Source organism: Aspergillus piperis (assembly GCF_003184755.1).
Source record: "Aspergillus piperis CBS 112811 unplaced genomic scaffold BO85scaffold_9, whole genome shotgun sequence".
Classification (NCBI taxonomy): Eukaryota; Fungi; Ascomycota; class Eurotiomycetes; order Eurotiales; family Aspergillaceae; genus Aspergillus; species Aspergillus piperis.
Genome location: NW_020291599.1, coordinates 907739 through 932099, shown reverse-complemented (window position 1 = coordinate 932099; position 24361 = coordinate 907739). Strand labels below are relative to the sequence as shown.

Sequence of the window (24361 nt, the reverse complement as noted above, 5' to 3'; positions counted from 1 at the left end):
CGGTAGTGGGTATTGATTACTACTATTGAAGTCGTGGTCAAGTAACGGAGATTGAACCATGCCTTATGTTGAGCGCAGCAAAAGCGACGCAACACCCACGAGTCTGGATTAAGTCGCTTAGCAGCTGCAGCGTCGGCCCGAGTGTCAACAGAGCCGGGGGCAGGGTGATAACAAAAAGGGTCAAGATGGACATGGGGATCCCCGCATATCCGCACGGGGGGATTTCCGAGGGGTTGCTATATCCTTAACTCCGGACTGCCATCAATTCAAGTCAATACTATTCCTCTCCACAATCACATTCCCCTTCCCCCCCTCCTCTCTCATTCTTCATAAATCACACAATGTCAAACATAGTCCAGACCACTACACACCTTGGTGAAATTCGCGGAAAAACCACGAATGGTGTCTCCCAATTCTTGGGAATCAAGTACGCCACCTTGAAGAATAGACTTGCAGATGCCGAACTAGTCGAAAGGCGCGATGGAGGCGTTCTTGATGCAACTAAAGATGGGTAAGGCATTTGATCGTTAAAAGCTGCACGGCTTCCTGGCTTCTCTTTTCGGTTACATACTAAACAAGGTCTCTATAGGCCCACCGCGATATCACCTCTAGCTGGTTGTGACTTGGAACTCAGCGCGATTCAACACACCCTACCCAAGAAGGAACTCACCCAGTCAGATGTGGACTGTCTGAACCTAAATATTGCTATCCCTGCAGACACATCTGCGCATTCGAAACTTCCCGTGTTTGTCTTCATCCATGGCGGTGGTCTTGCGATTGGGGCGAATTCCTGGCCTCAGTTTGACTACGAGCGTTTCGTCAAGTTGTCCATTGACAATGAACTACCAATTGTTGCGGTATCAATCAAGTGAGTAGATTTATTGTGGCTATACACAAAATACGGGTTACTTAACGTTGATCAAGCTATCGTTTAGGACCATTTGGATTTTTTACCTCCGATGAACTGCGCAACGCTGGGTATAAAGCTAACAATGGGCTTCGGGATCAGAGGGTGGCTTTAGAATGGGTACGCAGGCACATTGTGGACTTTGGAGGGGATCCCGAGAACATCACTGTTGCTGGGATGAGTGCTGGAGCAGGTAAGCCTTCTCTCGTTTTTCCTCTAAAGGAAGGGAACTGAACAGTATAGCCTCTGTCACATTCCATCTCGACTCCGAAACACCGCTATTCAAACGCGCTATCTTGATGAGCGGCTCTCGGTTCTTTGTCCAGGCTCTGCCATACGACGCGCACGAGGGCAACTATCAACACGCGATGTCGGCACTTGGATTGCAAAATGCTACGTCGGACGAAAGGATCAAGGCCCTTTTGGAAACACCGGGCCAAGATCTGCTTGCTAAACTTCCTCCATCTGTCTTAACTGCTCCTGCGGTTGATGGAGATATGGTTCCGTCTGCCGTAACATATGCGCAGGTAGCTGATCAGACAAGCGATATCCCCAAGGGAAAACAGTGGTGTCGCGATTTATTGATTGGTGATGCCCAATATGATGTGAGTGGTCGGAGATTACGAATATTCAAGTATTATGAATTTACACTTACTTTTCTAGATCAACATTCTCGCTATCCTACTGCCTCATTTGAAGAACGCATGTGCAGGGCGATTTGCGAAAGCCGTTCACTCCGTCTTTCCCACCAAGCAAGAACTAGCGACACAGATACTGGCGAGATACGGGTTGACTGCCGAAACTACGGACGATGAGGCTTTCCCTGCGGTTCTCAACTACCTTAACGATATCTTCATATTGGCGCCAACGCTGACATACACGCGTGGGTGGAAAGGGCATACCAATGTCTACTACTTCAACGAGGGAAATCCTTGGGATGGACCTTGGAAGAGCAAGGCTGGCCACATATTGGATGTCGCTTACCTGTTCCAGAATTTTAGAGAGTTTTTGACTCCTCCGCAGCAGAAGATAGCAGCTGTGTTCGCAGTTGATTTCTTCAAGTTTTGCCATGGCATTAGACCATGGCCTGCCGTGATAGACGGCGACATCGAGAAAGGATTTACGGCGCGAGTCTACGGGCCCTCCTCTGAGGGAGAGACAGTTGCACAAGTAGCTCAAGCCTTTGGTGACCACACCCGACGAAGGCCGGCTTTATTCGATCTATCTGACGGAACGTCCTTGGATGAAATGGCAAGGGTCGCTGCCGTATTTATGAGAAGTTAGTACTGCAAGATTTGAATGTATGAGACGTGTAACTTGCAAAGGAAAGACCAAGGTTGCGACTTCCTTATTGAACGGGAGGAACGCCTAGACTGCAATCATTATCTTTGTCTCAACAGACCAACTCTTCTACTTTTTTTTCCGCACACGGACCTAAATATCCTAATTATTCCTATTGTCTCATTTTTATACTCTCCTATAATGCAGCAGAGAAGATTACTGCTTCCAGGAGAACCTGTACCTTACGACCCTTCACGCCCATGGTTTCCGCAATATGGTGCCGGCAATGGAGAAGGGTAGGTGACTGTCACCATGAAACGCACAGTTTGATAACCATAGAAGGACTCCCTACTTCCGTGGCAACATTATAGTATTAAACTCCGTTAACTACTTCCAAGGCCAGCCAATATCATTGACATGCCGAATCGTGGACGTGCATAAACCATTTTGGAAGGCGTGTGCGGTGACCGTCCAAGTCGAGGGGCCTTTGGGCACTTTAGGCGGAACACTACAGGTCAGAATGTTCGACAGACGCTTTACACTAGGCATGCGATTGAGGTTTGGCTGTCCGAATTGGTGCCATGCCATCGAAGCGGGATATCGGTATTATGGGTCATGGCCAGCCATGCCGAATACACAGCCATCAAGTAATCCTGCAGGAAGTCAAGATTCACAAAGTACTCTTAGCTTGAATCAAAGAGAAGAGCGTCTCCAAAGGGCCATGATGTATTACTACGAGACGGAACTGCAAGCGTACAACAATCTCCGTGACCTTCAAGTGGGACACATCCCCAAACTGCTTGGTACTGTTACGATGACATGGCAAGTAACGAATGAAATGGGGTACACTTTCTTTGGATCCTGCCCTGGATTAGTTCTCATTCCTCTCGTCGGAACCCCCTTCCTCGATATGCACTACATCTTACAGCACACGTGGCAGTACATTTTCAGGGATCTTTGCAACATCAGACAAATTCTGCAGAGTCGAGGCTGGCATAGAATTGATACGACCCCGAGGAATCTTATCATCGTTCCATGTCATCCCTGGGGCCTTTTCAAAGTGGTACTGCAGAGCCTGCAACTGAACGACGGGCCTGGTGAAACTGGGACGTCAATCACATTTACGCCTTGACGAGCTGTCACGCTGGTTCAAGGCGTTTGCAGACATGAATTCATGCTGAAGGGATCATCACGAGATGACTATCATTAGTAGAGATAGTAGGGTGTTTCAAGTTTCGGACATTGAGGCTTTTGGAGTTTTGATTACAATTGATGCCCTCAATACTTAGCTTATGTAGCTCATGATTAATTTGCAATTTTTAAGATTCGCTTGAGAAGACATATGGAAGATAAACCCATACGAATAAACAAGTGTATCAAATGGTAATTGGGTATGGGCAATCCAGCGCCATTTTGTCTTCAAAATTATTCATTTTCATACTCACAACTAATAACACACACACACTCCCCACAACGACTCCGGACTAAACACCATCTCTCCCCCCCCCCCCACACACATTTTAAGCAACAGTCGCGTTAACCGTAGTATTAAGGAATCCCGAACCCAGCTTCGTCTCCGTAGCCTTAATCAGAGCCTCGACGGCATTATCAAAGCTCGAAAACATCTGACCCACCACCGACTCACCACAGGTACTTTCCCTGGGATTCGTGCTAGTATCCCTAGTAGTGATAGTATCCCGCTTCTTAAAGCTAATGCCTGGGGTAATCTCCACACAATTATACTGCGACTCAGCAGCACGCAACTGACAGATCTCATCCGTCTTGCAGTCACCCGTACAGTCAGAGACATCCCAGCCACGGCTCTTACGAGCATAATAATCCTGGAAGACGGAGTCATCATTCTCAAAGAGCACCGTGACATTGTGCCAGAAAGCCGGGGTTAGTTCAGCGGCACTGTCAGTAACGGGCGGGTCAAGTAGCGATCCGTAGGTCTCCTTAGCAGAGTAGTATTTCTCCCATGTGGGGTTTGTCTGGTATGTTGAGCTGGACATGTTGGTGATGTATTCGGTGAAGTCGAGGACACCAAAGGTGACGGGGTCGACGGAGTAGACGCGGAACGCAGGGTTACCGGAGGTGGGGGTCATGGCGGGCATGATGTAGGACATCATAGATGCGGTGTCAGCGGACTGGTCTGTGTAATTGGAGTAGGCGAGTTCGAACTCGTCTTTGTGGGTGTGGCCGTAGAAGACGGCGGCGATGGTGGCGTCGTAGCGCTGGATGATCTGGTTGAAGTAGTTGGAGGCGTCGTGGAAGGTGTCGCCGGATCCCATGGGCATGTGGCCCATTAGCCAGACGCGTTCGCCGGCTGTTTCTGCTGCGGAAAGCTCGTCGACGAGCCAAGCGAGCTGGCCACTGGGGTCCTTTTCCATGGTCTTTTCGTAGAGCCAGAAGTTTTCTTTGTAGTAAAGGTTGGTGTTGAAGGAGATGATGCGCAGGTTTCCGCCGGAGTATTTGACTGAGTAGGCGCCGTAGTCGTCGGCTGTGCTGGCGGCGGTGGATCCGATCCATTGGCTCCAGTCGGAGGAGAGGGTGTCGTAGGCCCACTGGCTGGAGATGGTGGTGTCGATATCAGCTGGCGGGAAGGAGTTCACTGGGGCGCAATCGTGGTTACCGGTGACGCCGTAGACGAGGTCGAAGTAGTCGGCCATTCGGGAGTTGTAGGCATCGTTTAAGTCGTTGGTTACTTCGGTTTCGTTGACTAGCCAGACGGCACCTTCAACGACGTCGCCGGTGAATATGACAAACGAGGCGTTGGGAACGAGGTCGTTGATAGCTGAGTACATGCTCTCTTCCAGTGTGAGGGGGGCATCGCAGTTATGGTTTCCGTATTCGCCGGCCGGGTAGTCTGTCACACCGGGGTCATCGGAGGAAGTATAGGGACGGCAGCAAATGGGCTTAGTGCAGTTGTAGCTGGCAGAATGATTAGTCGTTGTCTTCCCACAGCTGGGTGAAGATCGCATACTTAGCGCCAGTCTCGTACGAAAGATCAACGTGGATGTCGCTGATGTGGACAATCTGCAGAGGAGTCTCTCCGCTTGGTGCTGGACGTGACGCATTTGCGGGTTTGGCAGATGGGAAATCCACGGTATATTCAGCCACTGCAGGGTAATCGCACAGCCCGAAAATAGTTGTACAAAATAGAACCGCTGTCTTTGAGGGAACGTCCATATTGCGCAAGTCGTGAGCCAAGATTGGGCCTTCACGAGCGATTGCACCCTCACAGACATCGTCGTCATCAACCTAGAAGTTTTAGCTTGGTTCAACAGAGAAGTGATTTGGAAGCCTACCCCAGCTAAGATGCAGACTTCCGTGATCACATCGACAAAGTCGTCATTGCCCAAGTGTGCAAGGGCCTGCAGAACAACAAGAAGAGCCTACGAGTATGTACGAAGAGTGAGCATAAAGCGCTATAACAAATTGCCCAGTGGAGCGACAAACCTCACATGCCGCACAGGTGGCAGCATCCTCGATATCGGTCAAGATCTCGCTGACTGTCGACCTTTTGGCGATCCCCGTCTCGGTAGAAGCGAGAGCAACACCGGCAAGGGCCCCAAAACACAATAAGCCTGAAATTCTCATTTAGCCTATTATCAAGATTGGTGCAAGAGACGGAGTTGTTGTTCAACAGCCCAAAGCCAAGGGTTTGTTGCGCGCCTTATATAGGTTCGACCATATAGGACCGACGATCATAGCCCATGGAGGGTGGTGCCTCTGCCAGTACCCCCTGATCACCTGTCAAAACGCACATAGTATAGATCATCCATATGACACTAAATGAATGTGGACGAAAATCGTTCCGCTTTTCTGCACGTTCTTCCGAGCTCCGCAATGATTGAATGGGGGGTAAATAGCCGGTGGAGATAGGGCAGCGTGGGCTTCATGACAGCGAGGGCATGCCGAGGCCCTTGTGCTGCCGATTGGAGGACAGGCTGGCGTCTGACCCAGACAGAAATTAAAACCAATTTAGCTCTGCAAGGGCAATGGATGAAAGCCGGATTGTCACGGAATTGGTTGCACGCTAATGTGGATAGTGATAAGCAATCTGGTGAATGTCTCGGCGACGCCTTCCCGTCCTAGTTTGGTATCGGACGCTATCTCCTGTCACCTTATGCACGACAATATGCCCCAATTTTGTACATCGAACCAGGAATCTGAGCAGAGACGCATTTTCCGCTTTCCTTTGACTAGCAGATGTAAATATCCAAAAGGGTTAAGCAACTGGCAGATTCCTTGAATGACACATAATCCAATCATCGATAGGTCAAAGCTCACGTTTTATATTTCGGGAAGCCCTGCTGATCAGTCTTAAGGCGAAAGTGAGACGGTCTGCCAGCTTTTCTATGGAGTCAAGCTGGAATCACATCCAGTAGTACTCAAGCCTTTAGTGACAAAGGCGACGTTACTGCTGCGAAGGAAGAAACAGTCCCATGCCTTCTCTCTCAGGTCTCTATGATCTCCTGAAGCAGTCGTCTTCTTGTATCAAATATAATCAAACATTGTAATACGTCGTCCGTAAAAAGTCGGTAGCCCAGGAACTAACGGTCGGAGAGAAGATACAATCACTTTTGACACGACACAGATACTTCACGGGGCCATTGGCGCCAATATTATAGGCATGGTAGGTGAGATGCATTTGTTCCTGGCTTTTGGCGACAGCAAGATCAGTCCATATTTGTCCAGTTATTAGTTCTGCTACTAAATCGAGTCGCACCAACATGGACTTACGATATCAGATCAGGTAAGCTGTGGGATGCAACAGTGCTGCAGGAACGCGATCAAAAGGTCAGCGAAAGACACTTTGATGAGAATTATACGCTGCGGATCAGAGTGTTCAATACCGGCAACATCATGTGAGCTTGTCGCGCTCGCTGAGACCCTCAGATGATGCACTGCGCTGCTTCTCAAGTACTAGCGGTCTTATGACTCTGATATTGTCAGTGTCTGCAAGGGCTGTCTGTTGCTGGATCTGTAATCTTGTAACATTGCTGTTCGGAGGAAGGAAGGAGTTAGTGAGTGGGAGATGGGGGCCCGATAGAAGGACTTTATCTCTTCTTGGTTTGCACCCTACTCTACTATTTATACTCTGGATGTTCTTCGGGAGCAATCATATGGGCTCTTTGCGAGTTCATCTGGTAATAAATACTTTACATTGATAAACAATCTATAAGTGGGGACATTCCATATTAATATATATACTAGTAGTTTCCAGCTCACTGCTACATGGTAGGTATGATATCACACCGGCTTACGGAGGCAAAGTTTTAGGGAATATTGTGAATCATCATCCAGCCAAAGCCTGGAACCTCCGTAACAGATACTGTTCCTCATCTTCCGACATGTGGACTCGCTCTGCCATGGCGTATCCATCCCTGAGTCGGGCAAGAAGGATCGTCTTCCCTGTCTTAGACCTGACGGCTGCTTCAATTGTCTTCGCGATGCCTTGAAAAGGGTACGCGACAAGACCAATCCCAGCTATACGCAAATACCAATCAGCGATCATTCGATACGAGGTGGGCAATCATTCGAAAATATTGTACTTACCCGAAGGAACTTTAGTCGCCAGTCCAATGGTTCCTTTTGCAAATCCTTTAACGGCCCCTAACGCCCCCTCTTCCCTCGCGCCTTTGATGGGCTGAGAGAAGAACCCCTTGAATCCATCTGTCATGCCATCAACAAAGTTCTTGCCGCCCATAGTAGCACCAGATTTCCAATCACGAACTGTGCCATACTGCTTAGGTTCCTCTCCATAGAGTCGAGGAACCTGTCGGAAACCCTCAGCAGCAGCATAGGGAATGTCTACCACCGCGCCTTTGAAGTATGCTCCGGTGAACTTGCCAAAGCCCTTAAGAGAAGCTCCAACCATACTTCCTGCCGTTGATAACGCGTGCTTATTGGGCCCATCGTTGATAGGAGTATCCGTATGCATCAGTTCAGAAGGCCGCCTACTTGCCTCGGAAAGAGCCGTGAGAGATCTAGAAGACGACGATGTTGTAGTTGTAGAAAGTGCAGATCCGCTCCGCGATATTGGTGGCTTTGGAGAACGACTGGATGTGTATTCCTTATATGGGTTGTATAGCATCTCGCCGGTCGACTTAAGCATTGCAGATCCTGTACTTGTAGTGGCAGAGAGAATGCCGGTTACGGGATCCCAGCGACGGTTTTCGATATGTATCGGATTGATCGCATTGCTAGTACGAACCTCGAGTCAGCACATGCCAAATTATTTTACTAAGGCTCAATTGAGAAAATATTGCTCACCCCCGAAGCTCTTTTGCATTGATTCTGCCGTTGTCGATCAATAACTGAACGGCAACTTTAGAAAGGCCTATGCTATTCTTGGACCGCTTGTAAGTCCAAGTAGCAGGCTGATTAGGTATCAGGGAGCAACGCATCCTGTTCAGCGGGAGGTGGCGATGAAAGGATCGAACGGCTGCTGCTACCCCTGACTCATGCTGCATCTTCAAAGCAATGTCACGAGCGGAATCTGCTGCGGCTGGTCTCAGCGAGAAAGCGATTGCCCCAGCCAAATTCTCTGCGTTGAGGGAAGCATAAGGAATTGGCCTAGCTCCAGCGCCAGATCTTGCCACCATACTGCCCCAAAATGGTTGGCTTCAATAAGTTAGCATTCAGATTGGCAGGAAGTACTTTTCTATACAGTACTTACTCCCCAAAGAAGGGCACAATGGTAGTCGGTCGGCCGTTAGCAAGACCACACGCGGTTGTCCCAGCACCCCCATGGTGCACCACAGCAGCAACGTGCTTGAAAAGCCACTCATGAGGGCAATCATCAATGTAATAGACATTGGAACTGGGCATACCACCTAGTCTGCTCCAGCCCCGTGATATAATGGCACGTATGCCAGTTCTCGCGATCGCTTCTAAAATGATCTCTGTCATTTTCTGAGGGTCATCAATCACGATGCTGCCGAAGCCTATATAAATGGGAGTCGCTCCCGACCTTAAGAATTCCTTCAAGTCGGGTGGCGGTTCGTATGGTAGCATATCTCTGAAAAAGAAACCACAGACATCTAATCCATTAGTTTTAAATGTAGCCAGTAGCAACAACTATTCAACGAGTGCCTACCAATATGAGCTGGCCAGTCCCGCGGCCTCGGGATCAAGGCGGGTGACCAACAATAAGTGAAAGGAATCTTCAACGTTTCAGCCAGCCTGGGACCTTCCGTGGTTGGAACCGGTCCCAAATCGATGGATGCCCGCCATCGATTGACTACATCTCCCAACCTATGCGACAACGTTAGTCACGATTTCTTACCGATCAAGTGTTTGCACGCACCCTTGCCATGTAAGCCATTCTACCACACCATAAGAAACCCAATTTGCTACATTTGGATTCATATCAGAGGAGCTCAGGTTAGCAAGTGGGTGAGGGAAAGCCTTGGTACTAGTCCAAGGCATGGTGAACATGAGGTGAACCGGAATACTCAAAGCCTGCGCACAATGGACATGGGCAAAGCTAGGTGGATTTGCAATGATGGCATCTGCGACAAATGGGATCTTTGTAACAGGGTCATCTTCGATGCAAGACTTCCAGCAGCCATGAAGCATCTCGTTTACCATTGCCCTCTTCTTCTGGACTTCTCCAGCGCGCAGGCTGCTGATTTGAGGTATTAACCCGGGGTTCTTGACCATGAAGGCCATCAGCTCTGCAGGATCACCTCCGATAGGATAGAACTCAAGACCTGATTGAGTGACAAAATCAGAGAATACATCATGTGTGGCGATTCGGACACGATGACCGTATTTTTGTAGCTCGGTCCCCAAGGCGATGAATGGTTGCACATCACCTCTGCTGCCCACAATTTGTATCACGATATTCAGTTGGATGTCAGGTTGCAGCAGCTCGTCCTTTACCGGTTGACCCTCGCAGTAATCAGGAGGTGGGTTTTGGAGATCTTCCTGCTGTAGCTCAATGATCGAGGCTAATGTTCTTGCCAGGCTTGAATCTAGATCGACATTGACGCGGCCATTGGCTTTGTTGATGGTTAATCCTTCTTCCAACTGCTATGCTCATAGTCATGAAAATGATCTGCTCACCCTGTACGTCTGCCGATTCGACCACAAGTCCACCATCAGTGTATGGTGAATAGGGCGGCGGTGCCTGGTCATATGATGATGAACCAGGGTTGCTATAACCTAGCCGTGGGTCTTTTTCCATATCTCAAGTATCTCAACGGCACACCCAGTAGGTTGGAGCAACTTCCTGTTGGAAGGAAGCAGTATTTGAAGAGAAAACTCCATGGCATCTTCTGGGAGGAGAGATATTTATGGTGATGAGGGACAGGCAATAAGCTTTGTGCAACCCCTGGTAGTGAGTCCCTGCTGTACTCCGTATTCGTTTTCCTTACGGGAAGTGGACTAGTGTGATACTGAATAGTCCACTACTAGAACTACAGGCAGAATTCATCAGCTTGGCATGATGTTGAACTGCGATGGTACAGTTCTTCGAAAGTCGCTATGGCAGCGAATGGCACTAGGAGACAGTAGTAAAGATCTACTACACATGATGCGTAGCAATATAACAAGGACTGAGCAATCAATGCTAGCAGCGGTGATATGCGGATATTATAGCCTTCTTTTCTTCCTTCTAGAACCCAAACCACAACTTTTATTAACTATGCTAAATCTAGAGGATTGATCCGCGCCGCTACAGCAAATAGTGGTAATGAATGCATCGATCTCATGCAGAGAACGACAATTACAAGCAGAAAGAAGGAAGCAACCGCGGGATGATGCCGGGATGGCACGTGCAAATTTCGTGGCAATTACCTGATCCGGTTAGCGGCGGATGTCGGGGAACGGACTGGAGAAGGCGGGTTGCTGATGACGGTCCAAGATAGACCGACTTTAAATCGAACTACTTTGTATCTTACTGCTGCCTCTCCTCCATCCCCAACACACCTCGTTGCATGAGGGACTCGCTGTCCAACTCACTCGGGGGAAATGATTTCAGATATGCCACCGGCTCCTCTTGGCATGCTCGATCTCTCCCAGTGATACCGGATCACCCAACCATTTACGATCGCCCTCTCCGTCTCCTCGCATCCGCGCGACACACTTGTACCCACCATCCCACGGATGCTTACTATTGAGAGATTCGCTTTCCGGCTGAAACCAGATCGCTCAGGCATCGCTTCTGCTTCCTGAGCATCAGTTATGTCCATACTTCCATCGGCCGCTCCAGCCGCAACAGCTTCAATAACTGCTGCGCAGTCCCTGAACACCACTGCATCGATCGCCGCTCATTCCTCACTGTCCTCGTCATCGCGCGAACTCCTGTCGCTTCCATTCCGCGGACTCTCCCAGGCAGAGGCCTTTACATTCTCTACCGTGCCTAAGCAACTCGCCAAGCTAGTTGGGCTGCAGGATATGGCGACGCGATTTTGGGGGGTAGCTTCTGGGACGGGACTGGAGCCTGAAGCAGTACTGGCAACGCAGACAGCCGCTGACGCTGTCAGAGATGGCGTGGTTGATGCCGCTGCCCAGGCTGATTCCAGTCTCCATTTCTCCGACATCCTACAGGCCGTCATGAAATTCAGTGGTTTCTTCTCGTACCTGACGAGCCGGTGGTCTTTAACTTGCTTTACCGTGGTAAATACCGATTTCCTCCGGCTAGTCGCTTCGTGAGAATGGTCAGGCTAATCTATCAAGGCTCTTGTTTTGAACAGGATCACAATATATGCCTCCACTAGACGACACCTTAATCTGGATTGGACCAGGCGATTGGCTCTGCGCATCGTTCCTATTGTTCTTTTCGTCACTCAAATCTACGCACTTCTTCGGTCTATTCGATGTCAAACATCCCCAGAATACTCTACCATACGCTATGGCACGCCGGGTAAGCGCTTGCTATTCGATCATTCTGGCGGAGGGGGCTTCTTGCATGCCCTAAGCTCCACCCTTTTACCCTGGGAAACAGACGAGCAGTCTTGCAGTGCGGTGCACATGGGCCGTCCTATAAACGCATCGGACATATCATATGGCTCTTTCCGACTGCTCTGGCCAGTTTTCATCCGCCTCTGCCTCAGTCACTTTGTCGAGACCGTCTCTTGCGCTTTGCAGGGACGAGCAGTTGTCACAGAAGCTGGCATGTCTATTTTCGAACACTCGCTTGCCTTTGCAGAGGCAGAATCGATAATCAGCCAGACTCTTGGTCTTGGTATATTTGGGTTGTCAAAGCAAAGCAGTGCGAAAGATGTCGCTGGAGAAGGCGGGCAATCTACCCTGCATCTCCTGACTCGAACTCAAGCTTTGGAGCGAATGAATGTCACTCCCGAGCTATTGCTGATCGCGATGATCTCGTGTTGCAACAGTCTGACCTCAAACGTTCTAGATGTCATTGGCAGACAAAGTCGTTACCGCTTGGTGAATACTGCTTTTTGGGGCCTCTGCTTCATGTCGGCTATGGCTTGGGGCTTATTCGGAGGTTCTCCAGTTGGGAGCGACAGTGTCGTTTTGAAATTCCCGACTGTATGCATTGTAGGGTTCATTCCTCACCTTCTCATCCTGCTAGGAATCATCGCCTGTGTCTTTATATACGTGATTGCTCTGGTTATTACAGCGTTCTCGCTGCCTATGCAGACATCGGGCTCGTTGACACTTCGAGAAAGATTCTCCCTTGCACATGAGAATATGCAGGGCGCCAGCCAGATCCAGAATATCCGTATCAACTGGCATGAGGATTTCTACAGCACGCTGTTGAGGATCGGTTACACGTCTTTGACGGCTGCCAGCGAAGCAGTCTTTCTCAATGAAGGAAGGCGGGTTTCCGCACGCCGGATGACTTGGTTGGAACAGGATAGGCTGGCTGAAATAGAGTCTTATCGCAAGCAGTCATCCTGGAACCCCCGCAATGATCCTCCCGCGGATATGTGCTCTGAGAATGGGGAGTTAGACTTCGATATCACCGAGTCAACCATGGAATGGGAGAGCGGATACTCGCGCGAAAAGAAAATTGAGAAGCCAAAGCCAGGCTCCAGGCCTGTTCGCCCGCAGAATGATGCAGGTGGTGTGGGTACCTTCAGGGGCGTGGTTCGCTGTTACCATGGATTTGCGTTCTTCCGAGGCATCTTCTATCTTGTTCTGAAGTGGGTTGCTTACGGTCTTGACAAGCTTCTCTCCCGGATGGGCATAACTGCCCGGCCACAGTGGCTGAAATCCGCAGTAGGGTCACCAAAGGACTCACAGAAGAAGAGAAAGGGCAGCCGCATGGATACTCTAGACTTTTGGATTTTGACAGATGATGGAGCTTTAGAGTTACCCGACGACCATGAATTTGATGTAGAAAGAGAGATGCGAAAACGAGAAAGAAACCAGGCCGCTGGCTGGGAGGAATCCGATGAACGCCGACTCGACGACAAACTCTACGGTTGGTGGAAAGTGGGAGGCTCATGGGGCAATCAGGACCAGAGCTCTGATTACGAACCTTCTGTTGACGACTGGGAAGACACTACGAGTGTCGTGTCCATGTCGACAACGGCCGGCTCCGAGTGGGAAGGATACGAATCCGACGGTCGTCGCACTCCCACTCAAGAAGATCCCTTTCCGGGTCGTTTCTCCCGAGAAAGTACCCCAGCTCAAGAACCGCTCGTGGACATCGGCGCCTTGGCACGACTGCTGGATCCTCGCGATCAAGAAAGCAGACACGAAGCGCGCATATTGTCTGCTCACCTGGCTGCTGGCCGTGAGGGTCGGATAATGACCCGTCGGCAGTTCCAAAAACATGTCGAACGGGACCGAGCCCAAATCCTGCTTAGCTCACGATTAGCACAGCCCTCCACACATGAGTCTACTAACGGCAAACGCAAGCCTACCTCTGAGGAAGAAGCCGAGCTTCTCGAAAACCTCATTCTCTCGCGAAGAGCCGAGATGCGGTCCGCTCCAAACGCAGACGAGCAGACGTGGGAATCGGGTGCCTCGGGTCTTGGACCCAGCGGGCCACCGTGCGTCATTTGTCAGACTAACCCCCGTTCGATCATCACTTGGCCATGTCGGTGTCTCTGTATTTGCGAGGATTGCCGTGTCAGTCTCGCGATGAATAACTTTGGAAACTGTGTGACATGCCGCCAGGACGTTGCAGGTTATGTCCGGTTATGGGTCCCATAAGTCTTGTTTTTTTTTTCCGCATCGGCCTCGCGCTTGACATATCGAGGTCCTCATATAGCAACATTAGCGTAATTTGAATGCCAAGCGATAGATAGAGTGATTTAATGTACATTGTACCATGTAGGATAGTATACTGCAGTGCGGATATAGTAGTTTCCATCCACACAACATACTATATACCATTCCTTCTAAACTACATAGTACCTAACCAGTACTACCAGTAAAGACATCCAGACATCATCATCAATCAGTGTAGCCACAACAGAAACCACCCATTAAACCATCTGTCCCTAAGCCCAACACCACAAACTGCAAGGACCCAGCACATCCATCACAACACCTTAGTCTTTTAATTTCTACATTAACACACATCTGTGAACGACTCACTCACCCAACAACAAAAGCAACAAGCAAAATTCCCACTCGCATTCAATACCAGTCTCACGCTCTAACACACAAAGATGCTGCTAGCCCCAGGTTCGAAACGTGCATTCACTGGCCATCCCTCGTCACATACATACATACATGCATCGCTCGCGTAATGTATACTTCCTCACGTCAACACCGTCATCTACTATTACGGATCTTTTCGTTCTATTTCGTTCTCTCGGCGTTATCGCAGCATACTCGTATTTTCTCGGCGTGATCACAAAATACGCGCGTTCTGACAACATTTAGAAGTTCAAAGGTACGATTCTTCGCTATTGACAGAACTGAACTGAACTGAACTGAACTGAACTAAACGGCTAATCATCATCTTGAATCCAGTAAGTGATGATGTGATGGCAGTCCGTTCCGGGGGATTTCTTCTCGCTCAGTTAAGAGGAAAAGAAAAGAAAGGCAATAGAAAAGACTGATTATGAATCAATCCACAGATAAGGTTGCTGTCGTTAAGATAAAACAGTAAGACAGATTCAATCTGAGAAAATGATAATCAGAAAATCTGACAAGAAATACCAGCGCAACAATGGCGTCGTCCTCTGATCATCCTCATGACAGAGAAAATAATCACGATCATAACAAGCCCAACAGACCGGCCCTGAAGATCGACACATCCATCACCGCACGTACTCCTACTACCACCGCGCGCGCCAGCGGCGGCACTGAGGTCCCGTCTCCAGAGACGTCTTCCCCACCGCAAAGTGCCGTTAGCTCGATGTCGACTGCATCGTCCATTCTGTCTAGTTCGTCGAGGGAGTTCACATTGCAGCTCGTTCATACCAATGAGGCCGGTGGTGATCCCGACGACGATATCGTCATTCTGATGTGGCCTGTTACTCCTGTTTCGGCTCCAGCTCCTGCACCTTCTCCGGCTTCGCCAGTCAATGAGACTGCTCCCGCTGAGGACCAGGATCATGTCCAGGAGCTGGGTGACGGGGGTGTCCAGATAACTTGGTTCAACCAGGCAACTGTGGAGGATATCGTTACAGCTATGGCTGAAAGTCTGATCTCCAATGTGCCGGGCGCCGATTGTGACGAGGGTAATGTCGACCAGATGGATCAGAGTACGTTTCCTGGTAGTAGTGGGTTAGCCAGTTAGGAAACTATAAAGAAATATGCTAATGGGGTCATGAAGCACTCACTAACAGCGAGGGAGTCAACGACGACATCCACCAGGATACAGCGGTTACTGAGCCCTGCGACCCTGGCTATGACGCCGACACTTCGACTAACCTGGACGACGACGGTGACTATGAGATCGTCCATGCCTTCTGGGAAAACGTTGTCCGCGACGGCCACGATGATGCTGTCGAGCACAAGGAAGGTCATGGGCATTCCGCGTCGTCCTCCGTTCAAGAGTGACTGATTGGTGAATGAACTCGCCCTGGCAGTCAGCTACCACCTCCCCAGTCCCGATTGGGGAGTGTGGTAGCTGACTGCCAGCGAGGATCGCGTCTCGTAAAAAGTTCGCTCTTTGGCGTTTGGTTTTCTTTTCTGTTCGGTTTGGGCGTGGAGTAAAGGGAGTTCAGGATCAGAAGAAGGAAGAATTTTTAGAGACTTGCTTTATTTCTTATTGAGTTGGAGTTGGGGGTGTTGTGTTGTTCAGCAGGTCTCGGTGGGTGGTGAGGGAAAGAAGAGAGGATGACAGGAGCTCGGGGGGTCTGCTCTTTATGTATGCGGAGCTTGGAGCTAGCGTACTGTCCTTTACTGTCGTTTACGATAATAACGAGTTAATGTTGTCATCCTTGAAGGCTTCTCATGATATTGAGTGTTCCTGGGCTCGTTTTGCGGGTGAGTATGTGGTGCAGTCGCTGTGCATTCAATTGAATGTGGTTTGTAGGTGTGTTCCGGACCCGGCTGGGTCAGAGTTCTACAGTGATATCCTGCACACTCCAGCGCACTGCTGGGCTTGCTGGCTTCGAAAGTGCATATTAGGGGAAAGTGGTAGTGCAATGTGCAATATAGGCAGTAAGATGATTTCAAAATCAATTAAGGGCTTTTTCTTAGACAAGACATCAATAATATTAAGACCATGTAGAGACATGGATGGGGCTCAGTAAGAACCCATATTGGGGAGTACCCAGTGGAACAGAAGTAAGAATAACAACCGAAAAGTATCCGAGAGACGTCACCAGCAGCAAAATAGCAGAAGGAGAGACATGCTATCCACTTCTCATACTCCATGGAAGAATCCAACAGTCTGCCTTGCTACACCGTAAGTTTGACTATAGCACGCACACTGCAGCAGCAGCAATAACCATAGCCCCAGCTACACCCGCCTTTACAGTCGACGCAGAGCCAGTTGAAAGGGGGGAGGATGGAGATGCTGTGGACGATGCATGACCAGACTGACTGTGTGAGCCTGGAGTTGAAGGAGCGTGGGAGCTAGATGCCGACGCTGATGCAGATGCGGACGAGGAATGCGACACCTTGGAAGACGGTGCAGCACTGGAGGAGGATACTGTCGGAAGCGTCGCTGATGCAGCGCTTGATGAGACAGCTTCTGAATCAGTAGTGGAAGTCCTGGGCATAGACAAGGTCGTAGTCTCGAGGCCACCGCCCACTGGAGGGATAGAAATAGGATGGCCTGCGATGGAACATTGTCGGACGACTTCACTAGATACAGCTGGCAAGACATTAGTTCAGTCCATTACTCATGGTAATGAGTTGACTCCTACCAGACTGGTCGGCAACGTTGCATGCTTTTTGGACGCAGGGGGTTATGGTGGTAGGAAGATCTGGCTTCTGGCAATGACAAGCAAAATCTGTCAACTGTGAGCATCCATCGTGCTGAAATGCACTGATGAAGCAGTTTATCTAAGGGATGAGAGACGACGTCAGTCAAGAGGACTCCGTCAGCTGGGCATTGAAGCTTACAGAGCATGAAGGGATATTTGGGAGCTGTGCAGTAGCAAGGGTGCTAGCGAGCAGAACTAGAAGTGTGTGAAATAGCTGCATTGTTGCGATACTTGGCTTTCTATTACTCAAAGTTGTTGTAGCTTGCGTCGAGAAGAAGGTAAGTGTATGCCAGGGAGCAATAAACGATGGCTACCAGACAAGTAGATCAGAACAAACGCATGGGCAGAGGACCTCGCTTCTTATAAGCTTGTGCCACTGTTTCACGGAACTTTGGAACCGGTATCACATGCATATAGTGCTCCCATTGAGGCATACGCATTGCCCCCTTTTCATGTAGTAAGGACATGACATCCGGTGGGAGATGCTCCATCCATGTAGGAACCTCCGGTCGTTTGGAGTAATTGGACAAATACCATCTTCCAATGCGAACGGCCCATCAACTCAATGTCTTACAATATTGGTCGACCCCTTTCTTGACCTATGCGTTGGGTTGTTCTTGGAAAAAAAAGTGTATATAGACGGATATCACTGCCGAATGAGCAAAATGCGACGTAGGACGGGTAAAATTGCACGTAGTTTGGTGACACGCGGATTCCTGTCCAGAGCGTGTGACAGTCGCTGTTATACTACATTGAGACCTTCAAATTAGAACCGTTGTAGAACCAATGGTATCTGTCCTTAAAGTGAGACCAAATAACAGGGTGCAGACTTCATTGATCGGATTCGAAGAGGATGCAGCGACAGGCATCAGCTATGGAGCCTGGAGACAAACGGCCGCGGTCATCTGGTGCGATGGGCATGCAGGAAAAGACAACCCCTGGAAGCGTTGAGGTCCAAATATAGCAACTCTCAGCTTTGAGCGTAGATTGGCCAATGCAAGGGCTTCTTGGACGTCTCGACGGGGAGCTTGCAGTGAACGTCCCGTAGGACAGCGATAGTAGAGCCAATTGTTTGGTAGCACCGAAAGGGGCTTTATTGTTCAACCAACCGAGTAGGAAGAGCTCAAACGCAACGTCTCCCGGAGCCTAGACATCTTCGGGTCCTTTACGCGGAAGCATCCAACCCTCTTTGTGAGATACTGTGTGACCAAAGTGGTCAGGTTCAACCTCACAGTTGCTGTTCAGAGCTTGCTTGGGTGGCGTTTGGGAATCACTTATAATGTAATCACCCAGCCATGTAGTCCAAAGGCTTACTTGTTACTACGGTATTTCTGCGTAGCTCGAGTGGCGACAAGTGTTCCACAGTGTCCGCAGTAGGCTGGCGGAAAATGAAGGTTGGCAATTAAAACAAAGTAGGTCATTCAAAGTAGTAATCCAAAGGGTATGCGCAGAGTTATCCCAAACGCCTGTCCAACAAACACCCGTACTCCCAAATCTATCCCACGCTGATCCATGGGACTTAAATATATAATGCGCAGTGTCCCACCGAGCGCATGCTCAAGACATCAGCTCGTCAATATACGCCCTCTGTTTAGTATCCTCGTCTGGTTTCAACAACACTGCCAACACCTCGAGGGGAGGATTGAGGCCTAGCGTATGCGCACGTCTCCATCGCTTGAGTCGAGCAATTCCAATGCAAGGCTGGAGTGATAGAGCGTTAGTTCAAGCGAACATGTGGTGTACGAATAAAGACAGACTTACCCCGTATTGACTTGAAAGGTCGAAGTTGCGTAGTATCTTCTCTCGTAGATCGAGGCCCTCCTGGTGAACTGGTGGACATGATTAGCGTACTTGTCATAGGAGTTGCCTGACTGGGATGTGTGACTCACCTCTAGGCCCTTGTCTCTTTGCCTCTTCCTTCTTCCAGTACTGTTGCAGTTGCCTTTCGGTGATCTTCTCCGCCTTAGCATCCTCTTCTGACCGTGGTTGCTCAATCTCCGCCCGAGCCTGCTGCCTCACGGCAAGCTCTGCCACATGGGGCTGCGAAGGCTCCGTGGCAGTAACAGAAACCTGTTCTGCTTCGGATACATCGTCTACTGATGGAGTATTTGATCGAGAAGCGTCAATCAAGTCGAGATCCTTGGCTTTCTGAGAGCGTGTGGTGGGCGCTGCTGATGGCTTCGTGACTCTGGACTTGGAGCCGAACGAGAGGGTCGCCTGGTTAGAACGAGTGGCGGCAGTATTACCTCCGCGGCGACGAGTGGGAGGCATTTTTGCAAGTATAACTAGAATCGCTTATTCTATGAGAAGGTATGTAGAGAATATGCAGCAGTCTGATGAACCGAGTCCAGGCTGAAGGAAAATCCAGGACTACGTTCTGGGCCAGGCTTGGTTGAGAGTGTGGGGGAGACGATGTCATCATTGGTTTGTTGCACATGGCAACCGCCGCTACCGGATTTACTTCCACCAACCCCAATCCAGTTCTTATGGCCCCTGGAATCGCAGCAGAAGCTGTTCTTGCTTGCTAGCTTGCTTGGATGGTATGCTTGTGTATAAAATAACGTTCTTCATGGATTCCACTAGCTATATCAATTTATAGTCAGTCAGCCAGTCTACATGTCTCACGTAGTCAACCCGCCGGCTTACTGTACTATTGGCGTGATAACGAAGAAGAATATTGCGGGGTAACTAGATAAGTACTAGTAGTGGTACCTGAAATCGGTGGACGAAGCAGCCTCCCGGCCTGCAGCTGACCAAGGGCCCTTTTTCAAATTGTAAGATAGTAGTATCCACTTTCGTGGTTCGATGGGGATATCCTGTAGAAGATCACATTTAAGGTGAAACTGCGCATGCCACTAGGACGTTACAGAAATCTGCACGTTTATCTACCATGCTAGTGCATCGATAAGTTGATTTTACCTGCTTTTGTCTTGACTACCGGTTATATCGACCAACGTTCTTTGGTCACTACTAACTATTCAGTAGTAGTTATGGTGGTTGTGATTAATCATCCTTGATTGGGAAAGTGTCTACCTGCTTATCGCTAGTATGGGTCAGTCACATGGCATCATCGATAAGAAACCAGACCTGCAGGGCGGGAACCAACGAGCCAACGATTGACCGCTTTTTGCAGGGGAGCTTCAAGTGGAATCCATATCCAAGCATGGATCAGCGCCATGGAAAGATCCAGCTCTTTCTGTCTTTTAGACAGAATGCATGAATTGAACTTAGTTAACCGAGTTCACCTTAAGCAGTTTGATAAGAGTCCATACACAGTAAGGAACATGCGCAGGAGCGGTCAGCCAGGAATGCATCCAGGATGCGTTTGCTGTAACCAGGATGATTAATAGACCAGGCGGCAACCGAAGCTGTTAATTTAGTACTTAAGATGCAATCACCCCATTTATTGCAAATGACGATCAATAGTTAAATGTTCTGCCTGGTGGAGAGCTCAATAGTTTAGTTGGCACCAAGAGAACTGAAATGTGTCATTAGTTGTCTTCCGAGGACTGAGTGCCCTGCTCGTATTGATAATATGCGGATGGTCTGACAGGGGATCAGTTTAGGTGGTTTTAGTAGTTCCTCGTTATACTCCGTCCTGAGCACAGAATCGCGGCTGGCTGGCCTGACAAGGGTCGGGAAGAGGTCAAGTTCAAGTAGTTCCGTGGCTGCCGCTGGGAACTTAACCTGCTTAGCCGCCGCAGATGTTCCCCATCACCTTCTCCCCTCCCCACATCAGCGCTTGTAAACAACCCTCGATTGCTTCACCAACGTCGCACCGGCTTTCTCTCGCTTTTCCAGCATCCTTCGACACTTACCCCATTTTCCCTCCCCTTTGCCGCTTTTGAATTCCTGTCTGACGCCGCCCACACTCGAAGCGGTAATCGCCTAGCCTCGCCCAGACTGGGTCCGAACTTCCACGTTCCATAGCAACGAGAGGGGTGTACCGCAACTGCGCCCTCACAATACCTTGGGTGCAGCGCTATTAAGCGGGATTCACACACCATATTTGGCTTCTCTATGAGATTACCGCCGATATATAGCTCTTTGAGGTCGCATATACTCCGCCGAATCCCCGGGGCGCATCCCTCTCACCCGCCGCGTGCCCATGGTGGTGCGGTAGCAGTGCTCTCAGCATGGCCGCCTTCGTGCGAGTGTCGGGGCCGCCGAATGGCCATTTCCTGATCGGCTACCCCGGTATATCTGCAACAATGGTGAGGACCGACTCTTCTCTGGTCTATCTCCGATACATACAGCCCTTGCTGACCTCCAGAAGCCACGTATCGAGGGCAAGGTTGAGATCAGGCCTAGCGTCGGCATTACAGCTCCCGTCAATGTGTCCCTCGTCACCATATCTCTTCATCGCCGTGAGACAATACATCCCTCCGCCGACTCCGTGACCAAGAAGCACCTCGCGCCCCCTAGGAAAGAAATCACGGATATCGTGGGCAAGGAGATGCTCCTCTTCCGTTGCCCAGCGGGTCGAGAGTACGAGGAGGTAATATCCATGGATTTGCCCTTCGTCCTTTTCATTCCATTTGGGCGCGGAGGGCCGGACGCTTCAAGAAGAGTTCCACCCGCCAGTTTACAACTCCCTAGTCGCACCGCAGAGACATTCTATGAAATAGTGGTCATGGTTCAACAAGGTCATTCGGATCAGCGAAAATACACATTCCCGGTTCCCATCTCACGCTATGACACACTCTCCACATTTGGAATGTACAACCGACCTGAGTCGGCGGAAAGGGTGTCGGACCATCTGGTCACCTTAGGCATATCTTTGCCTCGGTGGTCTTACGGCCCCCTTGACCCTGTGAGCGTTTACGTCAAACTATCGCCCAATCTCGACTGGATAGGCAAAGCTAGGAAAGTCACGATCAACAAGATTACTATCGGTATTGATGAGGAGATTATTTACAACCATGAAGGTGACGAGCCACAACGCAAAGTGAGGACCTTGACGAAAAGAACAGAGCCCATTGGGGTGAAGCTACCCCCATCGGGCTTCTTGACGAATCTGGGTTTAGTATTTCCAGCCAAAGATCTTCGCGACTCCAAGGGTATTCTTCCCAGAAGCGATATGGCTTTTCCGGCTTATGCCGTGACGGGGTTTACGACAACGGCGAGTCTTTATAAAATCGAATATTATCTCACAGTAAAGGTTCGTCTTCCCACTGCATGTGCAGTCGTATGGCTTTGGCTAACAATCATACTACAGGCCCACTTGACTTCCGCCAGAGATATTGTCATTCGACAGCCGATAGTTGTATGTCCTCTTGATCATGCCGGTTGTAAAGAGGAAATGGATGCTATCGAACAGGCTGCCCGCGAGGCGGTCCATATCAATCCGGATAATCCCATGTTGCCGCTTCCCTCTATCGTGCGGCCCAACGATCCCAATGCTCTTCGTCATCTGGGTGTTGCTATTGTCGGCAATCAAAAGAAGCCCTTAATAGACTGAGCCACCGTTGCCAGTTCGGACTCAAATGTCCACCAATTCCAACGAAGCATGCCCAGGCTTTAGGCTGCGGGCTAATCGGGCCATTTCACAGCGCCAGCCCCAGAACAACGCCTGATACGCGCCGATAGAGCCTGATCGCGTCGTATATTTCTTTTCTGATTCGGCGTGCTTGCTGTGACGCAAGAAGCGTCATTACGTCTTACGAATGCATGGGCTACGGAGTTTTGTCGTTGCATGGTTTTCCTGGTAGCCATTTCGTTCCATTTTTTGTTGGCCGGAGCAAAACGGGGTGTTTGGGTTGCCTTTGCTTCATACGGAGGAAAAGGCTGGGGGGGAGAGGTTCCATTCTAGTTTGGTTCACGTGCTTTCCCATGCATGTTCTAGTGGTGCATGCGCAATATAATATGTAAGATCTACCTTTTCACGGCTCAATTTGGAAGCGAAAGAGAAGGAACCATTTCCAGCAGCTCAACTTGGATTCAACATGTGGCAGACAGGGCAGATAGATGGTCCCGTCCGCATAGTTCACAATATTTCTTGCTTATCACGCAAGGCCGACTATCTGGAATACTATATAGCGATGCTAATTCCTGGAACGAAATACAACGCGAGCCACAGGCCCAACGAGGTGAGGGGCTCGTATATCTTCAATCATCTACCAATACATGCCAAATCTGTAGGGTATTTGTAGAACATCGTAGCATAATACATAAAACAGCCATACAATACGCTTGCCAAGACATGGACTCTCCCCATACAAAGACTCGAGCCAAGATGTCGTCAGAATGCAAACCAATAATCAGAAGTCCAACCCCTCCATCACGTCTCATAACCCAAGTCATCTCTCCTCCCCAATCTTCAGGAATTCCATAGCAGTGCTCAACATATCGGGATCAAGCTCGCGTCGATTGCGCTCATTCATATCCTTCTCTACGCGTCTCATAAACTCCTTGAGCATCTCCACAACACACTTGTATTGTGGTGAACGAGGACCGAATGTAGTCAGTGTGTTGGAGAGATTCACGGTGATCTGAACTGCGTTAGAGGGGCAGACATGGATTATGGTTGTATGTCGGTCTAACTGGAAGAACTTACTTGGGTGAAGATCGCTTTATAGTCAGGACGAGGATCTGCCATTCTGGAGATATGGGCACAAAGGGTGCTTGCTGCTACTGGACCAACGTCAAGGAAATTTATGGTGGTGGTGTCCGCGGACCCTTTTTTGAATTTCAACCCCGCGGTTGTCGGATCTGATAAGCAGACAGGACGAGAATGTTGGGCCAGAGAGGTTTAGGCGTCAGTTGTCAACGCTGCGCACAAGAGCGGTCTATGGGTGTGTGACAGGGGCAGAATTGCTTGGTTCTGAGTGTTGTGAATATGTTTGTCTTG

General features: G+C 49.6%; 10 protein-coding genes across 10 annotated transcripts; 5 read left to right on the top strand and 5 right to left on the bottom strand.

Annotated features, from left to right (window-relative positions):
• Window positions 1–53: 53 nt before the first annotated feature.
• Window positions 54–2337, top strand: BO85DRAFT_307846 (putative carboxylesterase). The gene is made up of 5 exons (XM_025655399.1): window positions 54–511; window positions 590–868; window positions 925–1100; window positions 1151–1512; window positions 1571–2337. The coding sequence occupies exons 1-5, from the start codon at window positions 342–344 to the stop codon at window positions 2189–2191; spliced, it is 1608 nt and encodes a 535-aa protein (XP_025515585.1). The 5' UTR covers window positions 54–341; the 3' UTR covers window positions 2192–2337.
• BO85DRAFT_307842 (uncharacterized protein) lies at window positions 2093–2598 on the top strand. The gene has a single exon (XM_025655398.1). The coding sequence runs from the start codon at window positions 2207–2209 to the stop codon at window positions 2486–2488; it is 282 nt and encodes a 93-aa protein (XP_025515584.1). The 5' UTR covers window positions 2093–2206; the 3' UTR covers window positions 2489–2598.
• Window positions 2599–3064: 466 nt separating this feature from the next.
• BO85DRAFT_449633 (uncharacterized protein) lies at window positions 3065–3494 on the top strand. Its single transcript, XM_025660199.1, has one exon. It carries the CDS (start codon window positions 3099–3101, stop codon window positions 3318–3320), a length of 222 nt encoding a protein of 73 aa, XP_025515583.1. The 5' UTR covers window positions 3065–3098; the 3' UTR covers window positions 3321–3494.
• Window positions 3495–3708: 214 nt separating this feature from the next.
• Window positions 3709–5788, bottom strand: BO85DRAFT_478100 (acid sphingomyelinase; the record flags this gene model as incomplete). The annotated part of the gene is made up of 4 exons (XM_025662875.1): window positions 3709–5119; window positions 5172–5449; window positions 5497–5583; window positions 5648–5788. The coding sequence occupies 4 exons, from the start codon at window positions 5786–5788 to the stop codon at window positions 3709–3711; spliced, it is 1917 nt and encodes a 638-aa protein (XP_025515582.1).
• A 1591-nt stretch (window positions 5789–7379) lies between these two features.
• BO85DRAFT_520373 (putative sterol glucosyltransferase) lies at window positions 7380–10433 on the bottom strand. Its single transcript, XM_025665130.1, has 7 exons — window positions 10265–10433; window positions 9504–10200; window positions 9294–9451; window positions 8874–9237; window positions 8468–8818; window positions 7751–8397; window positions 7380–7681 (listed from the first exon to the last, which is right to left on the bottom strand). Exons 1-7 carry the CDS (start codon window positions 10383–10385, stop codon window positions 7491–7493), a joined length of 2529 nt encoding a protein of 842 aa, XP_025515581.1. The 5' UTR covers window positions 10386–10433; the 3' UTR covers window positions 7380–7490.
• A 662-nt stretch (window positions 10434–11095) lies between these two features.
• On the top strand, window positions 11096–14435 carry BO85DRAFT_421507 (putative ubiquitin-protein ligase (Asi3)). The gene is made up of 2 exons (XM_025657929.1): window positions 11096–11818; window positions 11879–14435. Exons 1-2 carry the CDS (start codon window positions 11384–11386, stop codon window positions 14330–14332), a joined length of 2889 nt encoding a protein of 962 aa, XP_025515580.1. The 5' UTR covers window positions 11096–11383; the 3' UTR covers window positions 14333–14435.
• A 2298-nt stretch (window positions 14436–16733) lies between these two features.
• Window positions 16734–17788, bottom strand: BO85DRAFT_307814 (CFEM domain-containing protein). Its single transcript, XM_025655397.1, has 3 exons — window positions 17651–17788; window positions 17452–17590; window positions 16734–17399 (listed from the first exon to the last, which is right to left on the bottom strand). The coding sequence occupies exons 1-3, from the start codon at window positions 17729–17731 to the stop codon at window positions 16999–17001; spliced, it is 621 nt and encodes a 206-aa protein (XP_025515579.1). The 5' UTR covers window positions 17732–17788; the 3' UTR covers window positions 16734–16998.
• Window positions 17789–18908: 1120 nt separating this feature from the next.
• On the bottom strand, window positions 18909–19870 carry BO85DRAFT_478098 (putative DNA polymerase delta subunit 4). Its single transcript, XM_025662874.1, has 3 exons — window positions 19401–19870; window positions 19273–19340; window positions 18909–19212 (listed from the first exon to the last, which is right to left on the bottom strand). The coding sequence occupies exons 1-3, from the start codon at window positions 19780–19782 to the stop codon at window positions 19069–19071; spliced, it is 594 nt and encodes a 197-aa protein (XP_025515578.1). The 5' UTR covers window positions 19783–19870; the 3' UTR covers window positions 18909–19068.
• Window positions 19871–21647: 1777 nt separating this feature from the next.
• BO85DRAFT_372192 (arrestin C-terminal domain-containing protein) lies at window positions 21648–22972 on the top strand (the record flags this gene model as incomplete). The annotated part of the gene is made up of 3 exons (XM_025656029.1): window positions 21648–21725; window positions 21788–22672; window positions 22730–22972. 3 exons carry the CDS (start codon window positions 21648–21650, stop codon window positions 22970–22972), a joined length of 1206 nt encoding a protein of 401 aa, XP_025515577.1.
• A 513-nt stretch (window positions 22973–23485) lies between these two features.
• On the bottom strand, window positions 23486–24220 carry BO85DRAFT_520369 (uncharacterized protein). Its single transcript, XM_025665129.1, has 2 exons — window positions 24068–24220; window positions 23486–24002 (listed from the first exon to the last, which is right to left on the bottom strand). Exons 1-2 carry the CDS (start codon window positions 24107–24109, stop codon window positions 23811–23813), a joined length of 234 nt encoding a protein of 77 aa, XP_025515576.1. The 5' UTR covers window positions 24110–24220; the 3' UTR covers window positions 23486–23810.
• Window positions 24221–24361: the final 141 nt, after the last annotated feature.